The 21,855-nt window shown below is 47.7% G+C and overlaps 1 protein-coding gene across 1 annotated transcript; it reads right to left on the reverse strand.

The window, feature by feature from the left end:
• Positions 1 to 281: 281 nt before the first annotated feature.
• Positions 282 to 16,714, reverse strand: ACRBP (acrosin binding protein). The gene is given in 11 exon segments (XM_065740868.1): positions 282 to 417; positions 989 to 1,075; positions 1,147 to 1,314; positions 1,421 to 1,600; positions 1,798 to 1,930; positions 9,814 to 10,201; positions 10,819 to 10,924; positions 11,304 to 11,398; positions 16,194 to 16,426; positions 16,428 to 16,535; positions 16,701 to 16,714. Coding segments are annotated over 11 exon segments (1,626 nt in total). The 3' UTR covers positions 282 to 303.
• Positions 16,715 to 21,855: the final 5,141 nt, after the last annotated feature.

Consider the following 21,855-nt stretch of genomic DNA (forward strand, 5'->3'; position numbering starts at 1 on the left):
GCAGGTGGCTATAAGTCCATCTCCTGGGGCCAACACCTTCCCCAGGTTCCTTCATCTGTAGAAAACTTTTTTCAAGAGGAGTTTCTGTGGGCAGCAGAGTGAAATGCTGTTGGATGCAGCTCCCCTCCTGATGTGCGGCTGTCAAGTAGGTGCTCAGGTGATGAGATCTGGCTATGGGGAGCTGACTGGCCAGCATGGAGCCTGAGAAGAGCTGTACGGGTTCTCTGTGCTGCCGCAGTTCCACACAGCCTGCTCTAAGTCTGTAAGAGCCCTTACCCCTTGTATATTGCCCACCACTGCACCTCACCCTTCAGTGAGGCTGAAGAACCTCTGTTGCCAGCGTCTTACTTCCTCCTTTCCCTCCTCTTCACTCAGAATGTGGTAGGTCTGGTTTTTGAAGCAGCTGTTGCGAATCACCTGAAAGAAGAGCTTGAGTTTCATAGAGTTGGTACTTTCTAAGAGATGGGATAGTCCTCTGTCTGGCTCTGGGTTTCTGGGCTTTGTACCAGCTAGGAATTTGGTGTATGATGGCAATCCTCCTTTGCAATAGGATATACAAGGACAACCTAATGGACAGAAGGCTTCCCAAGGCACACCGTCTTGACACTCTGTAGTCATGTACTAATGCTACTGCAAATCCCACTTCTCAGTGGGATGACAGCAGGCCTTCTGTGCTGTTGGCACCCAATTCTGCACACCCAATTCTGTCCTACTGCAAGGAAAAGCACTGACAGGTGAAGCCCTGCAGGGACTTGGGTCTGCTGGGCCCAGTGAGGTTGTGGACACCCTGTTGTTTAAGATGTTTAAGGCCAGGCTGGATGGGGCTTTGAGCAACCTGGTTTACAGATAGGTGTCACTGCCTATAGTGGGGGGTTGGAACTAGGTGATCTTAAAGGTCCCTTCCAATCTAGGCCATTCTATGATTTTATGCCAAGCCATGGAGAAGAAGGTAAGGGCTAAGTTAGGGAAGGCACAGGCTGCTTCTTACCTTCTGGTTGTAGAGGCTGTGCTGCAAGCATTGGTGGCTTTTGAAGGCGCAGTAAGTGGGGTACTGAACTCCATCTGAGTCACAGATCTGGGGAGATGGGAATGAAAACCAGAGACGAGAGAGGAGAAGGAGAGGTGGGGTACCCTCCCAGCACCCACCTGACTTGGGGCATCCCCCGCTAGGAAGGTTGCATGTTCTGCCTGCAGCCAGAGCATCACACGAGGGTCATCACAGCCCTGGATGGCTATCAGGCTGCACCAGTACTCTGGTCGCATGCCTCCAGAAACCTGTATGCCTAAGAACTCCGAGGTCTTTGAGAAGCTGGTCTGCAAAGGGGTGGGGCAAAGAGAACTGTGAATTTCTCCCTCCTTCCCCACCACTGCAACCATCACCCTCTTCCCAGGCCAGAAGGAGATGCAGCATGCTCAGTACCTTGTTGCCTGCAGACTGGTGCTGGGTTGAGATCTGGGGGTTGATGTATGCAGTGAAGTTGCCTGTCTCACAGTGAACACGCCTCAGGTTGTAGATGTTCTGGCACTGCTCCATTTTCAGTGAGCAGAAAGCACAGGCAGGGCATAGGTCAATGTGCTGCCGCCCAAGGCTGTCACAAACCTAGGGAGATGCGATGGTGTGGTCAGGGGGAGAGATGGGGAGCCCTGGATCCCTGGTGTGAGTTTGCCTTGCTGGCTCAGCCAGGTTGGCTTCTCCCAGGGGTGGCACCTGTAATGACAGTGGCTACAAGCACTGCAGTCAGTACTACAGGGAGCCCTGCACACAGTGGGGTCGACGGTGGATGTCAGCATCTTTACCGAATCTCCGAAACCAAGGATTTTTGACTCCAGCTCCTTCCATGCCTGGGTGAGAACTGAAGAGATACAGATTCCTTCCAGCACTGCATAGCACAGGATCATCACTGCTTCCTTACTCTTCAGGGCAAGAAGACTGGCAGAGAAATGAACAAAGAAAGTCAGGTCTCTTCCTTTGTCATGAGCTAGGACAGACCCTTAGATAAAAACAGAAGGGAAGGAAAACAGACCCAACACCAAATGAAAAAGCTTTCCCCCAGGAGTCTTGGTCAACCTGCACAATGGGTGTGCCAGCACAATTTGCCTGTGCCTGTGTAACATGGAGGGGGTGCTTTCAGGAACCTGGCAGAGGGACTGGAGGAGGAGCACAGCTTCAGGGATTTTCCCAGTATCACCAAAGCATCTGCTGCGCAGTTTTATCTGTCCAATGGCACAGCAAGATCTCTGTTAGAGTCTGCTGAGGTATGATTATGAGACAGTCCTGCTGGGGTCTGGGAAGTACTATGTCTCTCTTCTGCCCGAGCCAACATTTTTGATGGAAAGAGGAATAAATTGGTAATGATAGTGGTGAATTAGCTGTTCATCTAAACTCATGTGGGAAGTCACAGGTAGAAAACAGGACAGTAGTATAACAACAGTTTTGTGTCTTACAAACAGCAGAAATTGTAGATTATTTTACAGAAATCATGTGAATTATCAGCAATGATGCAGAAGATATAAAAACACTCATTAAATATTTATTTCCTGTGTCCAGGGAAAAATCCCAGTTAAAATGTTCTTGAAATCCATTTATACTAATGTGTATGGAGGAGTTTCCCTGAGACTGGCTGAGACCTCAGAAAAGAGATAGATGGAGAAACTGGAGGGAGGTGATGAGATGAGATTTCCCAACTCCTGGAAAACATTTACAGAGAGAGTGAAACTCAAGGAGCTGGATGTAGCTGAGTGAAGGCACTGCTGAGTGGGCAGTTGATCAGTCTGCACTTCTACCTGTTCCTGAAATGAAGGGAGCAGCTCACGGGATGGTTTCTCCATGTCTTGGAGGTTTGATTAAGATAGTCCAAATTTCAATTAGGAGTGGGGCTATAGGTCAGAAGCAATTATCCAGCACCCCAACAGCTCACAGTGAGCATCACCAAGCAAGCATGTAAAGATCTCTGAAGTGCCTCTGAACTGCACTCACTTAGATATTACAAGAGAACCTGGAAAATATTGGTCACAAAAAATATCACGAATGTCTCTATGGTATATTTTTTTAAAGATTTTATGGTCAGAATTATTTTACCAGAGTTCTGTGTGAGTCTGCATCAAGACACGAGAAGGTGTTCCTTCAACACACAGTGCTGTGCTGAACTCTAGACAGGCTGCAAATAGGGTTCTAGGGATATAGACACATGAACAAATTATAGTGGTGCCAACCTACTGCACATCAACAACATCTACTGAAAAAATGAGGGCAAATCAAAAGCTAGAAATTGATATATTGCAAGACTGTGCATCTCTTTCTCCAATACACCACAGTACAACCAACCTTGATGGATGTTTGAGGTGGGAAGATCAGAGCTCAGAAGGAACAAATTGGCAGTCACATGAAGTCCATGTGACTGGAAAAAAGTCAACATCACACCCATTTTAAAAAAGGGTAGAAAGGATGACCCAGAGAACTACCAACCTGTCAGCCTCATCTGTGCCAGGGTATGTCATGGAGCAGATCCTCCTGAAAGCTACACTAAGGCACGTGGAAGAGAGGAAGGTGATACAGGATAACCAGCATGGCTTAACAAAGGGTAGGTCCTGTCTGACCAACCTTCTTGTTTTTTATTATGGCATAACTGCGTCAGTGGACAAGGAAAAAAACTCTGATGTCATCGATCTGGACTTCAGTGAGGCCTTTGATATCCTCCCTCATAACATCCTTCTCTTCAGATTGGAAAGTGGTGGGTGGACTGTTCAATGGATGAGTAACTGATATGAGATCTTATCCAGTAGTGGTCAGTGGCTCAATGTTTGGATGGAGATCAGTGGCAGGTGATGTCTCTCAGGGGTCAGTACAGAGACCAATGCCCTTTAATACCTTCATCAGTGACACTGACTGTGGAATCAAGTGCACCCACTGCAAGTTTGCAGATGATGCCAAGCTGTGTGGTGCGGTCAACATGGCCAATAGACAGAATGACATCCAGAGAGACTAAGACAGGTTTGAGCAGTGGGCCCAGGTGAACATCATGAGGTTCAATAAATCTAAATGCAAGATCTTGCACTCAGTTTGTGGCAAACCCTGCTATCAGTACAAACTGGGGGATGTAAGGATGGAGTACAGTCCTGACAAAAAGGACTTGGGGGTACTGGTGGATGGCAAGCTGGACATGAGCCAACCATGTGCCCTCACAGCCCAGAAAGCCAACCATATCCTGGGCTGCATCAGAAGAAGCGTGGACAGCAGATTGAGGGAGGTGATTCTGCCCCTCTATTCTGCGTTGGTGAGGCCACACCTAGAGTGCTGTGTCCAGATGTGGAGTCCTCAGCACAGGAGAGACATGGACCTCTTGAAGCACATCCAGTGGAGGGCCACAAAAACAATCCAAGGGATGGGACACCTCTCCTACGAGGACAGGCTGAGAGAGCTGGGGCTGCTCAGCACAGAGGAAGCATGGCTCAGGGGAGACCTGAGGGTGGCCTTTCAGTATCTAAAAAGGGACTATAAGGAAGAAGGGGTGAGGATCTTTAGAAGGGTCTGCTGTGATGGGATATGGGGAAATGGTTTCAAACTAACAGAGGAGAGATTTAGATTGGACATAAGGAAGATGTTTGTAAGATAAGAGTAATGAGGCACTGAAACATGTTGCCCAGAGCTGTGGTGGAAGCCCTGTCCTTGGAGATATTCAAGGTCAGCTTGACAGGGCTCTGAGCAACCTGATCTAGCTGTAGATGTCTCTGTTCATTGCAGGTGAGTTGGACTAGATGACCTGTAGTGGTCCCTTCCAACTCAAAAATTCAACGATTCTATTAAAAGAATGCAAACTGAGGAGAGCGGTGACAGGTACCAGTTCAGACAAAACTGGAAAGAAGGAAAATGTGCCAGCACAAAGAGAAACAAAGTCCATTTACTCTGGAGAGAGCAGTTCCAAAACCCGTAAGATCCTTTCTGTCTATTCCAAAATCCACGAGTCCTTATAATCTTTTTTGTTCTTTTTTAAATGCTCACAGGAAAGCTTTTGAAATTTAAGCAAAGAGTCCCTCTGGTCTGTGCTGATCCCAGATGAGGATGCTGCCTGTGGCTGTTTAATACAGCCTCTTCAGCATTTCACTGACTGAGTGCTGGGTTTCCCTGGGAGAGGAATCAGGGGCAGCCCCTGGGTGCAAATAGTACTACTCATCTGCAGAGAAGTGCTCTTTGAGTGGGAATTACGTAACACGGTTTTTCTCTAGAGCAATTGCTGCAGAGCAGCCCAGGAGAGCTAGATTTCTGTGATTTCTGCCCATGACAGCTGAGGTGGTCTCTGCCAGCATTCAGAGCCTGACTGCTCTGCTACAGCTGGATCTTTGGCTTTAAACACTGTCAAGCTACCTGGGTTAGCTTGGTGGGACTCATACTCTTTGATTAATGATTCTGACATTATTCTCCAAAATTACCTGAAACAATTTACCCACCCATATATCACTGTTGTTTTGCTACTCGTTTGCTATTCTAGTGGCATGTTTTGATTTTATTACTTCTTTATCATAATGACCATGACCAAACCATTAAAGCGAGAGGGACATTAACAGTCATTAAACATGATATGAATAGCTCTAATGTTTGCATCATCAAGGTAGAAAAATAGTCTTGCTTGCTATGCTTTAAAAAAGAAGAAAAAAAAAGACCTGAAGCTTAGAATGTGTTTGCTACTAAATAGTTTTAATAGCCTTTGCTTTCTCCTGCATAGCACTAGTGCAACAAGTGCTGCTCAAGGCAGATGCAAACAGAGAACTACAGGGAGAAGGGTAGTGAAAGAGAACTCAGCTGCCACCTTCTCTAAAAAAGAATGCTTCCATAAGCAGCTCATAAGCAGTAATAGAATCATAGAATCATAGAATCATAGGGGTTGGAAGGGACCTCTAGAGATCATCGAGTCCAGCCCCCCTGCCAAAGCAGTTCCCTATACCAGGTCACACAGGTAGGCATCCAGGTGAGTCTTGAATAATATCTCCAGAGAAGGAGACTCCACAACCCCCCTGTGCAGCCTGTGCCAGTGCTCCGTCACCCTCACCATAAAGAAGTTCTTGTGCACATTCGTGTGGAGCCTCCTGTGCTGCAGTTTCTGTCCATTCCCCCTTGTCCTGTCTCCACACACTCTGAAGAGAGTCTGGCCTCTGCTGAATGTAGATGACCTACTTGCTCAGAGCAGATTCAAAGTCAGGAGTGGGCATGAGCCTGTGCTGCATGACGAACTTCAGATTCATAGATTGTACTCGGTATGATGTACCTATGCAGATCAGAAAGCCTACTGACCACTACTCATTGATGCTTTGCTGTTGACCATATATGTAGAAGCACAAAACTGTGCTATAGTATCCTCTCAGCCTCCAGGAAATAGAGTCATGCCATCAGCCTGAGGCTAACAGGAAATTCTGTTGCTCTTGCTTTCACATCTATTTTCAGCTCTATCTCTGTTCTACATCTGTGCTCTGATGCTGGCTGGCCTCATGGTTTCAAGTTGGGTTGGTTTACCAGCCCTGTTTTACCAGTGCTGGGTGCATCTGTGCCACTGCTGTTTTCCTTCCCAGTTGGTAATGGGAAGACCACAGTTGGTAATGCAATGATCAGAGATGTTCCCTGCCACTACTCATAGCAACACTGAGTCTCTTGGTCTGGTCACAGAGATACTGCAGCAATGGTGAAGACCCAGTTCAGCCTAACAGCACTGCTGCCTGAGTGTTCAGTGTACTGCTGAGCATGGAGAAGGCTGATGACAGGTGTGCAGAATATTCAAGGATCAGGAAACCTTGAAGACCTGTCATGGGAATAATATCCCAGTTTAGCACCTCAGCACCATAACGTCGTAACTGCTGTCCTGGAAAAAGCTTAACAGATATTTACAGGCGATGTTTCAAAGGGGAGGTGAAAAAAACACAATTGAGAAGATTCTGTCATCCAAGATCAGTAATTCCTCTGTGACAAAAAGAGAAAACTCTGGGTAAAAGCCCATCTTGCTTTAGTGACTCAAGACATGGAGCAACACATCTCAGCCTACTTCACTTCCTTGGTGTCTGTGAGGAGGGCTGGTTGACAACATCCACCTCTTCCTCAATGTAATGAGAAGGATTTGGGCCATTACCATGTGGCTGCTGAACCTCCCTGATATCAACATGAGACAAACAGAAGAGAAGATAAGGAGCAAACAGCGGCTTTGTGACTTCTGACTTGTGGGGATTGCTATGGGAAACCAAAACCTTTAAGGGAAAGTAACAGATTCAGAAAGAAAAGGAGATCTTTTTTTTTTCCTCTTAAAGCATATCCCAAGTAAGACATGGCATAGTTATAAAGTGTTGAAGGGTTTGTTGACATGTCACGTCACTCAGAATAATAAATATCTTCCAGACCATTCATAACAGGAGATGTTTAACAATATATATTAGGAATAAATCTTTTTGGGTCAGTGAGAGTGAGAAACCTCTCTCAAATTCTTAGCACACTAGCTGAGGGGATCTCCTGCCACCTGACATCACCTCCGAGTGTCAGAGATGTCTCAGCAGCCTGTGTGTGCCCTGAGGCCAGTGAGGGGCCAACTGGCAAGTACTGGGTGCAGGAGTCACTGGGAGCATGGGGCATTACGCCACGTTGGTCCATGCACCAGGGGTCTGGCTCGAGTCTTGGGATGCTGGATGAGATGCAGGGGTCATACAGGACAAACACTGCAACAGGAAGCTCTGGGAAAAAGGGCAGGGACATTTCCTGTGCTGACATCCTCGAGTGTACTGAACTGCTGAAATCCATTGCTGAGTGGTGTGCATAGGCCTGGTGCGTGTGGTTGTCTGAAAGGGATGCTGAAATTTGCTACAGAAATGAGAGCTGCAAGGCTGTATCATGTGAACTACAGAGCTCTGCTTAGATTATTCCAGGATTGAAGCAGGGCATATAGGCAACTTTGAGGAGAAGAAATACAAGAAGGTAAGAAGGTCTTTATAATCATGGGGCAGGAAGCACAATAAGGACCAAAAAATGAAAACAGATACAATAAGATGCATCTTTTTTTTTTTTCTCCATAATGAATCACTGCTAACAGAAACAGTATGTAAGTGTGCTTTGAGTTCTCAGCCTTGTTATTTTGCTGTCATTGCCTTCTGTCCCTCAAGGACACCACCAGCCTCATTGAGTAGCACAGAGCAGCTGCCACAGGCAGGGCCGAGTGAGGAAGGATGGGAGTCCCTCTGGACACAAGCTTGCAGGGCAGATGTGCAGACTGGGTCCATCATCCAGGTCACAGCTACACATACCCAGTGTTAAACCCAGTGCTGAGCAGCACCCTGCGTACCAGTCAGTTCTACCCATTACTGCAGGAATGGAAATACCTCAAAGCACTTTGTCCCTGTTTCAGGTCATGCTTTGAAGTCCCTTGGAGGAGCAGGCAAGATGTGGCGAGTGGTAAAGCTGACAGGCGCAGCCTAGCTCGCCTTTTTATCTCGCTCGAGTTTAAGCTTTGCTTAGCATGATTGATGGCACTCGGCTGTCAGGTTGCAGACACAGTCAGCATTAGCGTCTTTGAGGAACTCTGCAACAGAATAACGAGTGTCATCTGCAATCACAGCAGTCCTTCTGTAATCCCAATATAACTAAATCAGAGCAAGGCTCAATTTCAGAGGCAGGGAAAACAAATGTATCTTCAGTGAAGCATAATTTCACCTTAGACTACATATACCAGGAAATGTTTGCTGGGCAGTAAAAGCCTCCTGCAGTGTTAGGAAGGAGGATGACATAAGTTACAACCTTGTAAGAGAGCAGTTACAGTTTTAAGAATTTGATGCAATTATGTGGAATGGGATCTCAGGCTCAACTCTGGCAGCATGTGGTTTTCAGAAGACACCACATGTGCAGTCATGCATAAACCAGTGCACTTACAGGAAAGTCACTGCCCCAAGACAAAGAGAAGCTGAAATGACGTGTCCATGAAAATCACATCCTCTGTAGCAAAGTATGAAAGCAAATATGAAGGTAAGCAAATGATGCTTTGCAGAACGTTTCTGTTTGGGTTCAGCAGCCCCACCTGCCTGAACAGTGACGTGAATGGATCCTGTCAGATCATAACTAGGACAGAGGAACTGAGAAAATGAAATGATTGCAGCAAGCTGGACAGACACAGGACCAGTGTAGGCTTGGTGTGGGAGCAGCCTTTCTCTTTGAAGTGTTAAAATGCAGATGCTCTCAAAGCCAGAACTACAAATAACCTAGGGAGAGCAGTGACCAAATCCAGAGTGCAAAGACATGCATGTGTTTGAAGAGCAGCAGTACAGGTCCGGCCAAGGCAGGAGCAAGGCTCTGTGCTCCCTGGCCCTGGGCTGAGTGAGAACAGAGCAACCCTCAGAACTCTTCTCAAACCAGGCTGCATGAAGAAATGCCTGCTTAATACTGCAGGGTAGCTCAGGGAGACAGTGGTGTCTTCCAGAAACCCAAGGCACTGTGAGCGCAAGGAAGCACCTCCTGCAGGTCACCCAGTCTGCCAATAACTGGGAGTTGGGAGGAGGGTGAGCACAGTGTGGGGATGTGTACAGGGCAAAGCCCTTCCTGCATACAGCTCAGGCCCAGACAATATGTGATTTTACTGTCACCAGAACAGTAACACTTTCACTTGTTAGCAATGCTCACTCTGTGCTCAAGCAAGGGACTGCCCATGTGTACACCTGCTCTGGATGAGGCTAGTTCCTGAGTGCTCACTCCCGCAGTGGCCACGCTGCTACCAACCACCGCACATGAGGAACAAGCTGTGTGCATGGCATGTGGCACTCAGCACTGCACCAAGTGTGGAGCTGGGTCTGCCTCACCTGCCAAGGGGGGCCTTTTCCTGAATCCTGTCCTCTGCACTGCTGGTCGTGCTCCCCAGTTCTGAAGTGGTGGCAGAGACCTCTGTGCCAGACAGGGTCTCCAGGGAGAGGGCCGTACTGATGAGCTGCCAGACACCATGATGCAGGCGGTGCTCCCAAGTGTGCTCTGCCCGGGCGTGGGATGATGAGGAGGAAGGGGTGGGTGGGACTGGCTGGGTAGATGGTGGCACAGGCAGGCCCCTGTCCTGCAGTGGTCTGGGTGCCTCTGGCATGGCTGCTGTGATCTTCTGCACCAGTGGCTCCTGACTTGAATGTGCGTAGGAGTCCTTCAGGGGCATGTCCACGTTGGAGTGCAGGTCGGCAGGAGAAGGAGATGGCTTCTCGGATACTGGGAAGAGAGCAGGACAGGAGGGTTGTGGCTAGAGCCACTCCAGCAGTTGCTCTCCAGGAGCATGGAGGGCACCTTTCTGAGGTCAGCCAGTTAGCTGCCTCCCCTCTTAGCAGAGCTGGGACCATTCTGCACAGGTGCTTCCTGCTGGACTGGGACTGGAGATGTTTTTGCCAGTCTCACAATCCTTCACAAAACCACAGCGTGGCTGAGGCTGGCAGGGCCCTCTGGGTCCATCTGGCCCAAACCCTGCTCCAGCAGGGACACCCACAGCAGGGTGCCCAGGCCCACATCCAGGTGACTTCTGGAGATCTCCAAGGAGGAGACCCCATGGCTCCATCACCCACACAGCACAGAGGTGCTTCCTGATGTTCAGAGGGAACATCCTGTGCTCCAGTTTGTGCTCATTGTCTATTGCTCTTTCACAGTCACAATGTCATTCTGGAGGCCAGGAAGAGAAAAAGGGGATTCCCTAAGCAGTGTGCTGACGTGTCAACACCTGCATGTCTACCACAGCATAGACCCAAATTTCACACCCAGTTTTTCTGGAGGGAAGGGTGGCTATGGGTGATCATCAGGCAAGCAGAGGCACCCAGAGCCATTCAGTGCATCTGTACCTGCTTCTGTAGGAGAGCTTTCATCTTTTGCCCAGAAGTCCACATCATAAGGTTGCTTCTCTGGTTGAATGAGGCCTTTTGGAGGAAAACTTGGACATGGGATTCGCTGAGTAGAAAAGAAAGAAACAAGAGTCCCACTGAATCTTTTTCCCTTCCTTTCCCTTTCCCTTTCCCTTTCCCTTTCCCTTTCCCTTTCCCTTTCCCTTTCCCTTTCCCTTTCCCTTTCCCTTTCCCTTTCCCTTTCCTTTTCCCTTTCCCTTCCCTTTCCACTTCCCCTTTCCACTTCCCCTTTTACACTTCCCACTTCCCCTACCCTCTTCCCTCTTCCTTCCCCCTTCCTTTCCCCTTCCCCCTTTCCTCCTCCCCCTTTCCCTTTCCCCTTTCCCCCTTCCCCTTTCCTCCTCACCCCGACAGGGATTCTTTTTCTAAATCTGGCCACTTCCCAGGTGACACTTCTCCCTCATGGCCCCAGTCCCACTGCTCACCTTGACGTAGAATTTGCGTTTGGAGCAGCGATACTGGGCGAACTGGCAGAAGGTCTGAAACCATGGTGCCTCAGGGAAGTCAGAGCAGACAGGTCCTAGGGATGGGTGAGAGAGAGACGGGAAGCAAGGGCAGGGTGCAGTCTCAGCCAGAGTGTGACTGGAGACCAGCACCTCTCTGCTGATTTTTCAGAGCATGCTTGTGACGAATGGAGAGTTAAAGAGGTCTGCCCCCAGGTGGAGATCACAGCTTAGTACTGCGAAAACTCGAGGCATTTGGTGCTGCATGTTTCCCTATACACTCCCCAGTGGTTCATTTCACCCATCTGCCCTTACTTCCTCCCTCTTTACAGAAAACCAAACCTCCTGTTTGCAGGACATAATAAGGATTCTTATTGTTCACTAAATCACAGAATTGTTTAGATTGAAAAGGATATCTGGATGTCACCTAGTCCAATGCCTTGCTCAAACAAGGCCACCTAGAACACCGTCCCTGAAGGGTGAAAACAAAAAAGGCAAGTAGCTGTGTGGTGGGTTAAGAGATGACGTCCAGATCTGGGGTCACCAGGGGAGATAAACTCTATGGAATAAAATACATAGGTCACTCTGAAAGTAATGCTCCCTATTTATTTCTACGGAAACTATGTTATTAACAGACACAAAGAGCACAATATCACTATTTGATAAACTCTTCTACAAAACACTGTTTTTTCAACATAGACACTGCCATTAGCTAAGCATTTTCATCAGCAATGGACAAGAGCCTGCATGCCATGCTTGAAAATGTCTGCACCAGCAGAGATGACCTTCTGTTCCACAGCTGCTATGACAGCATCATTGCTAGGAAAATATTGCTTATGCAGATCACCTTTCAGCAGCTCAAACAGATGGAAGTCAGAAATCACCAAATCTGAACTATCAAAAGTCACCAAATCTGATCTGTGTGTGTGGTAGGACAGTCCAGCCAAGACTGACAACATGCTCCAAGGTCTTCCAACTGGTGTGGGGCCTGGTATTATTGTGTTGTAAGAGAAAAGTTATCTTCTTCTCTAAGTTCAAGCAATGTAGTGTCAATGGCAATGTAGTGTCAGAGTTGATGTTTTGTCTGAGTTCCAGAAAATGCAGAAGGCTCACCCCTTTCCTATCTTAAAAGGAAGTGCATATCACTCACTGAAGAATGTGTTTTAAACTTCTTCTTTGAGCAGGAATTCACTATGGATTGCTGTTTTGATTCCAGCTCATAGTGATGGCTCAACTGGTCCTGATGAACTTGCATACGATGTTCTTTCCACTCCCGTGTGAGCATTCAGGGGACCCACCTGGCAAAAACTTTGCGATATTCCAATGCTGTCACCATCATTTCCAATGCATCGGAGCTGATATTCAGCTTTGTACACAGTTCCCTGATTGTGATCCACTGATTCACATGGATGAGCTGATTGAGATGCTCTTCATTTCATGATGTGACAGCTGAGCACAGATGTATGGAATGTGCATTGTCTTTTACATTACTGTCAGCTCTGCTGAAATGCACTACCCACTGCCTCACTGTGCTCACATCCGCTGTTTGGTCTCCATGAATGTTTGGCAAGCATTAGTGCTCACCATTTTGGTCCATCTCCTGCCTCCAGATCTGTACCAAAGCTACTCCAGCCATACTGCTCACTCCTGCAGCATGTTATGAGCCCACAGAGAGTTGAGGAGCAGCTCGTTGGCCACCTGGCTCCTCTGGAGCCTGAAGAACCCTTTGTGGTCCCAGCAAAGTGCAATGGCTTCATCCCAGCTACATGTAAACAAGCAGGGAAAATTTTAGAGAGAAGGGTGCCTTAGGGAACCCTCAAAAAGTAACACAGTGATTGCAGGACTGAGCACTGCTGGCCTACTAGGGAGAATCAAACACTGATGGAGGTGGTGGAGATGGTTTTTTTTTCAGCATTCACTGTGCAGAGACTGGAGCATCCCATTCTGCTACATTATTAGCTTGGAGTTGAATTTGGCTGTTAATTTTGGCAAAAGCAATGGGCAAACCAAGAGCTACAAACACGAAAATGGTCAGAAGTCAGTGAGGACAAACTGTTACACCGTACAGGGGCAGTTATAGGCAAAATGCTGAGCGAGTCAGCAGTTGTCAGAGGAAGTGAGGAAGGTGTAAGGTTCTACATGTAAAAAACATGCAGAAAACACTACAGGTGTTACCTGCACCTGGGGCTGATTATTTGAGAAATCATGCTGTGCTGTGCAGTAAGCAGGAGGCCATACCCCTGTATAACTGGTACTCTTCCTTGTGCTTAGCATACAGATTCACCAGCAAAAATAGAATTTCAGCTGTCCATCAGGATCCCAGCCCAGAAAAACTCCCAACTTGATAGGAATGAGCCAGACATCTCCCTGCCCTTTGCCTTTTCTCTGAATCCTCTGATGTTCCTGCCAAGAGGAGCCCTTCCAGCACTGTTAATTTAATCCATAAAATCTTTTACTTAGTTCCTGTGCTCATCCTGCCCATTTGCTTGCTGAAAACAGCGACAGCTTCTGTTGGCTGTCAGGAGGCCATCTCTCTGGGTTTTGTGGACAACTCCATGTGCAGGAGCTCCAAGCACTGGAGGGTTTCCAAGTTCTGAGTAATTATTTTACAATTACATCTTCACTGAAAGATGGAGCCAGCTGAGATACTTTCACACCTTTGTTAGGAAAAGTTCATCCTGACTCAGTTCATCTACATAAAAGAGTGCTAGGAGGTTACGTATACTCCATAGAATCACAGAACAGCTTAGGCAGGAAGGGACCTCAAGGTTACATCCCTGCCACAGGAAAGAGCTGCCACCCTGGGCCCTGTTGCCCAGGGCCCATACAACCTGGTCTTGAACATCTCCAGGGATGGGGCACCTGCAACCTCTCTGAGAAGCCTGTGCCAGTGCCTCACCTCCCTCTGAGCAAATAATTTCTTCCTAATATCCCACCTAAATTTCTTCTCTTAGTTTAAATCCATTCCCCCTTGTCCTATCACTATCTGTCCACGTAAAAAGCTGGTCTTCCTCCTGCGTATGAAGGCCTTTCAAGTACTGGAAGGCCACAGCATGGTCTCCCCAGAGCCTTCTCTTCTCCAGGCTGGACAAGTGCAGCTCCCCCAGCCTTTCTTCATAGAAGTGGTGCTCCAGACCTCTGATCACCTCCACGGCACAACATAACTGCTTTTCTGAGCACCACATGTGGAGGAGCATGGTCAACACACATGTATGCCACGACTGCACAAGTCTCTGCAGGCAATGGCTAAACTGCCTGCGTGGCTTCAGTGGTGGGTTCCTGCTGTGAGGGAGATGCAGAAGGCTTCAGAGTGAGATAGATGGGGACCAAAGAGATTCATCTATAGACACCAACCCCTGCAGCCATCAGGGTACTGGGAAGTGAGGGGCCCAGAGCAGAGCATCAGTGGGAGTGTCTCCAACCACTGCCATGGTGGCTTGGTGGCCCACAGTGCTGGGCAGTCTGTATGGGAACAAGCAGCAGCCATGGCTGCACCTAGCTTCTCAGTGTCATGGGCTGCAGGTGCTAGCAAGTGAGGCACGGAGCCCAGGACCTCTCCCTGGGTCTGTTGCTGCAGGATGGAAACCATTGCCCTGGCACAGCTGCAGAAACAAGCAAGAAATAGTTGCCCTCAAGCTGCAGTCCAAATAAGCACAGACATTTGGATAATCATTCATTTCATTGACGTTCACAGCTAAATATAAAGACATATTTTTTATGAGAAAATTGCTCCTATTTTTTTTTCTCAGAAGAAAAATACAACAGAAGTAGTCCCAAGTTTTTCAGCTGCAGAGATATAATTATGCCACTTAAATTCTCTGATGCAGGGGTGCAGGGAAAGTGTGATTGCAGAGATTTAAAGGGTGCTGTTGCTATGGCACTTTCTGAACTGGGATGTTTCTTGGCTGCAGAAACGTTAAACACTTTAAAAAGCAGCTTATCAGCTCAAGGTTTCTTAAAGGCCTATGAGAGCCTTCTATATTAAACCCTAGATCAAGCTGGAAAGAGCTGTTCATTTCAGCAAGGGTGACCTGGGAGGAATACAGAGACACTGCAGAAGCATCCAAGGATGAAGTTAGGAAAGCCTGGATAGAACTGAATCAAGCCAGAGATGTCAAGGACAATGAGAAGGGCTTCTATAAGTAAATAGGTAACAACAAAAAAAAAAGATCAGGGATAATGTGGGCCCATTCCTGAAGAAGACAGGGGACCTAGTTATGCAGAACATGGAAGGAGCTGAGGTACTGGATGCCTTCTTTGCCCCAGTCTTTACTAGCAAGAATAACCTTCAGGAATCTGTGGTCCCAGAAAACAAAGGAAAAACTGAGGTTGTATTCTTGGTGGAAGACGATAAGATCATGGAATACTAAAGTGAACTGGATCTATGCTTCTCAATGGGATGAACCCTCAAGATGGCAGATGGTATCGCTAGACTACTTTTGTGAATTCCTGATCAGTCATGCAAACTAGGAGAAGTACCCAGAGACTAGAGGAGAACCAAATGTCACTGCCGTTCTCAAGAAGGGGGTGAACCTTGGCTAGTCAGGCTCAACTTGATCCTTGGGGAAGTGCTGGAGGTACAATGCAGGAAACTATTTCCAGACATGTGAACAAAATCATCAGGAGTCATGCTACATCAACAAGTTAAGGCTCTACAATGAAATGGCTGCCCTGGTAGATGAGGGGAGTGTGGTGGATATTGTCTACCTGTACTTCAGTTAGGCCTTTGAGGCTTTGAATCTGATTTGGGACTACAGACACACAAAAGACCCATTCCACCATCATTACCACAGTCAAGAGGCTTAAAATGCCTTACTAGCTGCTTCCTCTGGAGGTGAGGTGATCATAGCTGCGGTATTAACAATGTCCTACCTTCAGGGACATGGCCATGGTTCTCCTGCTGGTCCAGGCGCAGGACTTCAGGGCTGAGGCAGCCGAGGGTCTGTCGTAGGAGGCAGGATGCGTGGGCCTTCCAGGTGGGCTTCAGGCTGGAGAAGAAGAACTGGTACTCACTTTCGGACAGGGGGCTGCCCATAGGAGGCACTGGTGGTGCAGCAGAGAATGTTAGCATCATCAGCAGTCCTGGGGAGACAGCAGGATGTACTTACTCTTTTGCCTTCGGCTGGGGCACCTCTACTCTCCTGCATCCCCTGTGCCACCTTCCATTCCACATCCTATCTTACGGCCCCCAGATCCCCCCTTGGTTGAGCAGAACTGAGAGGACAGAAGCAGGGACTTCTACACCCCCCTCCTTCCCCCCCCCCCGACAGCCTAGTCACGGTGTCCCAAGGCCCTGCTGTGTCCCCTGGCATGCTGTAAAGCAGCTCAGGGAGTCACTCACCAAACAGGGGGAGCAACCTCAACATTTCTACCCTTTACCCTGGCACTCCCATCCTGCCTGTTTGATGGCCATGGCAGCAGTGAACTACTGTTTGGTGGCCATGGCAGCAGTGGAATGAGAAGGGGATGACATCACAGCTGGGAGCTGGAGGGACACAAGACCCGCTAGTACCAGTGAGGTGGGAAAGGCTGATGGGAGGACACAGGGACATGAAGTGGGAAGGGCTGGCAGGCAGACACAGGAATACCAACACCGCTGGTACTGACTGGATGAGAAGGGCTGGTGGGTACTGGGGTGACCAGTGTAGGAGGAACAGGCTAATGATGTGGGGCTGTGAAGGGGCTTTGGCATGGCCATACCACAAGGGATGAAGGAGCTGAGGCAGAGAGCAGCTTGCTGGGGACAAGGCGCCAAGGAAAGAACAAGGATCAGGAGCCAGATGTGTTCCTTATACCTTTAAATCATGCTGTGCTCTTCTGCTGAAGCAAGGATACAAAAACGATTCATTTTCCACTTGCAGAGACTGAAGCCCACCTTATGCCTCCACAGGGAGTGTCCTAGCAGCAGCTTGCCTCAAAAATCATTAGGAAATCAGTGCCATCTCTCCTGGGTGGCTGTGCCGCTTTCTGGATGTTTGGAGTCAATGGAGCATCCTCCAGAGGGAGTGCCCCAGGAAGCAGGGAACAGAGCTGTGCTCTGGACATCAGCACCTCTCTAAGAAAAGGAGGGAATTTGTCTGTGGAGTTGGCAGAGCAGTGCTGGTACAGCCTCCAAGCATGGAGAGGCCTAAGGGCACACAGTTACCAAGGCTGAACCCCAGGGAGCAGACACAGTGACCCATGAGCACACTGAGTGGTTGAAGGCCATAAGCACTTGGAAGAGCCTCCTCTGGCTGGGTGCCTTCTGATGTGACAGGGAATAACCACAGTCATCATGGGCAAGGATCTCTATGTGTGGCTGCAAAGCAGTGGGTGGCACAGCAGCACCAGGAACTGCATCCATAAGCAAAAACCAGGGTGGCATAGCAGCTTTCGGTACCCACTGCGGTGCCACACAGCCTAATGTGATCTGAGAGCTGCAGGCAAAACAGTGTTGGACAGCTCAAACAGCAGGAAACCCTGAAGAAGTGGCTTCCAATGCAGATAGCAGGAGATACAAGCAGCTCTGCTTTGTGCAGCAGCTACAGAAAGAACTGCAGCTGTGCCAGCTGCCCTTGCAGGGCATCAGCTGCCAGTGAACAAAGTGGTCACACAAGCTGCCAGGGAGAAAACTCAAACCACTGCAGCCAGGCACTACAAAGGCATCTGGCAGCAGCACAGAGCTCTGTGTCTCCCTGCAGGAGACAAGCTACAGTTTGCTCCAAGAGGTCTGGTTTACAGGCAACACTTCCAAGAAGCTTGAAGGTCAACCATTCAACAGCACTGAGTTTTACGATGCTTTTATGGCATCTTTCAAACACGGTGAGCAAGAGACTTTTTCTAGCTGTTCCTTGCCACTCCAATTAAAACTGGCAATATAGCTGCATCTCTCAGGGTTTTTCTATTTATTTCTTTGTTTTGTTTTGTTTTGTTTTGTTTTTTCCCATTGCAGAGTTTGAGATGCATTTTAGACATCTTTAGGGTCTTCAGCTCCCCAGCCTCATGAATCACTTCTGCTCTGCAGTGACAGCAGAGCCCAGGCTGGGCTCTGCCATCACTGTGCATCTCCCTGGTGGAATGTAATGCTGACCTCAGTGGCTGATGTGAATTCATGAGTGAGGAAAGTACACAGGGTTATCACAAGAGCTCCTATTTGGAGCTCCTGTCTGTGGCATGTGGAAGAAGGAAACAAGAATGAGTGGGCCAAAATCCTTGAATGTACACTGGGAACTCAAACATGAGGAATATGATGAAGGAGCTGACAAATCATCTTTGGCTGATGTTCTAGTAGTAGATCCTAGGGAGAGCTTCTGTGTATTTAGAAAAATTATGCTTAGTGATGTGAGGACAGGTCGGCTGTTTTGTGCTTCCCACATACCTAGAGGCTTGCTGAGGCTGAGTCTATCCTGCCTCTGTGAGCCACCCTGGGTTTGGTTCAGCTTGTCAGAAATCCTTCAGGGAACTCCTACGGTCCACAAGTGCACAAAAAAGTGTTGTGGAGCATATACCAGGCAGGGAGATGGTGAGCACAGGGGAAATTATTTGGCTATGGCTGTGCCAGCTGGCTCTGTGACACTTATATTGTATATTTCTGCAAATAACGTTTCATCTTCAGGGCAAAGATGAGGACAGGATAAACACTTTGGACAGGAGTGTGACAGCACAGTGAACTGTGGGGACTGCTCCCTGTGGTGGGTTCAGGAACCGCAGCGGCCTGCAAAGTACAGCACAAGACTGAGGTTAATACCAGCATTTCCTGATATCTGAGGGCTATCTTGGCACCAGTAAAGTTGCACCTCTGATGCACACTACAAGCTCTATCATTCACACCCTGAAGCATATTTGCAGACCTGTTTTCAGAAGTCTGTGTTTCCTGCTGGTATGTTCCTGCACTCATTTGAGCAGAGCAGGCTGTAACCCCCAGGTCTACAGTATATCCTGCAGCCAGTACCAATAGCAGGACAACACCACACTGCTGATGATGGGAAAAGATCTCTTCTTTTCCATGTCACTGTCTGGTTGCTGTATCCTAGTCACTGCTGACAGCAGCAATGCCTGAAACCAAGGAGCAGAGCTCACAGGCCCTTCCTTCTCTGCTACCAGGGAACAGTGCCCCTTCCTTGACCACGCTGATGGAAAACATCACAGGATGGAGGTGAACACATAGAAATGTGGTGGACAAGATGTGCTGATGAAGCCTGAGCAACCTCTGCTGTCCTGTGATGGTTCTGTGAGGTGCTGATGGTGTGGTGCCAAACTAGGCTCTATCTCTGCTGGGCAAAGGAGACCCGAGGGGAAAAGGGGAGCACAGAGCCAGGTCAGAAGTGGGGATGTTGGCATCAGCCCACTGTGAGCAGGGCTGGCATCTCCAGCAACAACAGCATGAGGTAGTGTGGTGAATTAAACCGCAGTGATACAAACTGATGAGCTTAATAACAGGTTACCTAATCTTTGCTCTGAGTCGCACTTTGTTTTTGTAGGTTTACTGTCTCTGACTGAGAGCTATTTGAATGTGTTGGTAAATGTAGCCTTTACATTAAGATTAGCACTCATTTTAACTTGGTGGATGCGTTAATCTATTCACACTTATGTGAGCACTGTACAGTTATAATGTGCACTAATTCTGATACCTAATTTACATTTTATTTTGTTAGGAAATAATGGAGTATTTTTTTACTCAGTGTTTAGAAAATTGAATATTTAATTGATTTTAAAAGCAGCATTTAAAAATGGTTTCTTGAATTAATAAAATCACCTAAAATGAGGTGGATCCTTGCAAGCATGCTTGAATGAACTGCTCCAGCCTTTTAGGCAGGCTGGCTTAGGTCAGAACAGCCTGAGGACAACAGCCCAATGTGAGCAGGGGGCTGGGCAACTGAGCTCCAGAGGTCCTTCCCCACCTAAACCTTTCTGTGGCATCTAAACAGCATCATTCAGGCTTTCAGAGCAAGGAAATCTCACGGTCTCACACTTTTTCTGAATGCTTGTCATCGATGTGTAAAAACTAATTCCAGCCTTTTCTCCTCCCAGCCTTATTTTCTGCTTTGAACAAGTTATCCCCTCAATGGCAGTGACCCAATGCACTGAAATTAAATTGTACAGAAACCAAATTGTGCAGAAAGCAGATCTGCAAAACCGTCTGAAGTGGACAATGTACAGAACATTTTCAAACTTGGCTGTGGCGGCTTAGTGTTTATCACAGGTTTGCCTGTCCTTAAGACACAGGCAAAAACACCCTTTTTAAACTAACTTTTTTTTTTTTAATGCATTCAGAGGAACAAACATAAATTAACATATATTAATCAAAATGATTGACTATTTTTATAAATGAAATTTTATTTGATAAAAACAGTAGTACATCTCCCGATACTGCAACTACTAGGCAACAGAGTTGGAGGAACTTCCTCAGTTGTATTTGGAAAGAAAGGCACTACACTGTTTTCTGTCTCAGTTTTGTTAGACTTTAACTATGTTAATGCATTACTCAAGAAAAGTTAAGCACTACAGCTCATTTTGCAGGAGTATGTTACCTCCCCATTGGAAATCCACCATGGGAAAGGTAAGAAACTCAAATCACTCAGCCAAAAGGAGTGTGTGTGCTCACTGCTTATCAATGGACTTGGAAATCAGCCCTACTGGTTCCTTCCAACCTGGAGCTCTGTCCTTTTTGTGCATAGCAGGTCCACATGTAGCCACAGAGCCACTTGGAAAATTGTCTTCTGGAGATAACAGAGCCCTTTGATTTCTCAGAGGTGGAAGTAATGTGGGAGACCTTGGTCCTGGACTTTTGGAGGGAGAGGAAAAATACGTATAATTAACAGTGTTATTAACCTCAGAAACACAAGATCCACTTTCTGCCTGGGCATTATAGTAAAACCCTTTGCACACATTTTATGCAAGCTAGGCCTTCTGCAAGATCCTTAACAAGAAATCTAAACTATCACTGACAAGACTAAGGACTTATTTAAAGCATTGCAGAAATGAGATTGGTGCAGAGTACTGGGAGTCAATAAGGAAGCAATCTGAATCAGCTGACTAATCATACCCAGATCTGGTACACTGGAAATTAGGACAGGACAGAATCCAACAAAGCCTGTTTGGCACAAAGCTTGCACCGAAGCATCACACTACTTCACATCAGAATTCTGTGCTTCAATGTTTGCTTGTCCCTTGTGACCATCCGTAGCACTTCTGAAAGCACCAAGTTCAACACCAGATCAAGGTGGTCCTTCTCAGTGGTGCCCAGTGCCAGGACATGAGGCAGTGAGCACAATCTGGGGCACAGGAGGTTCCCTCTGCACACCAGGGAACACCTCTGTGCTGTGTGGGTGATGGAGCACTGGCACAAATTGCCCAGAGAAGCCATGGGGTCTCCTCCTCAGAGATCTCCAGAAGTCACCTGGATGTGGGCCTGAACACCCTGCTGTGGGTGTCCCTGCTGGAGCAGAGCTTGGGCCAGTTGGACCCAGAGGATCCTGCCAGCCTCAGCCATGCTGTAACCCTGATACAGCATTAAAACATACAAACACCTCTGAAATTTTGCAATTCATCCCAG

Source organism: Cyrtonyx montezumae, unplaced genomic scaffold (assembly GCF_038088225.1).
Source record: "Cyrtonyx montezumae isolate F1298 unplaced genomic scaffold, pur_monq_1.0 scaffold_3, whole genome shotgun sequence".
NCBI classification, from domain to species: Eukaryota; Metazoa; Chordata; class Aves; order Galliformes; family Odontophoridae; genus Cyrtonyx; species Cyrtonyx montezumae.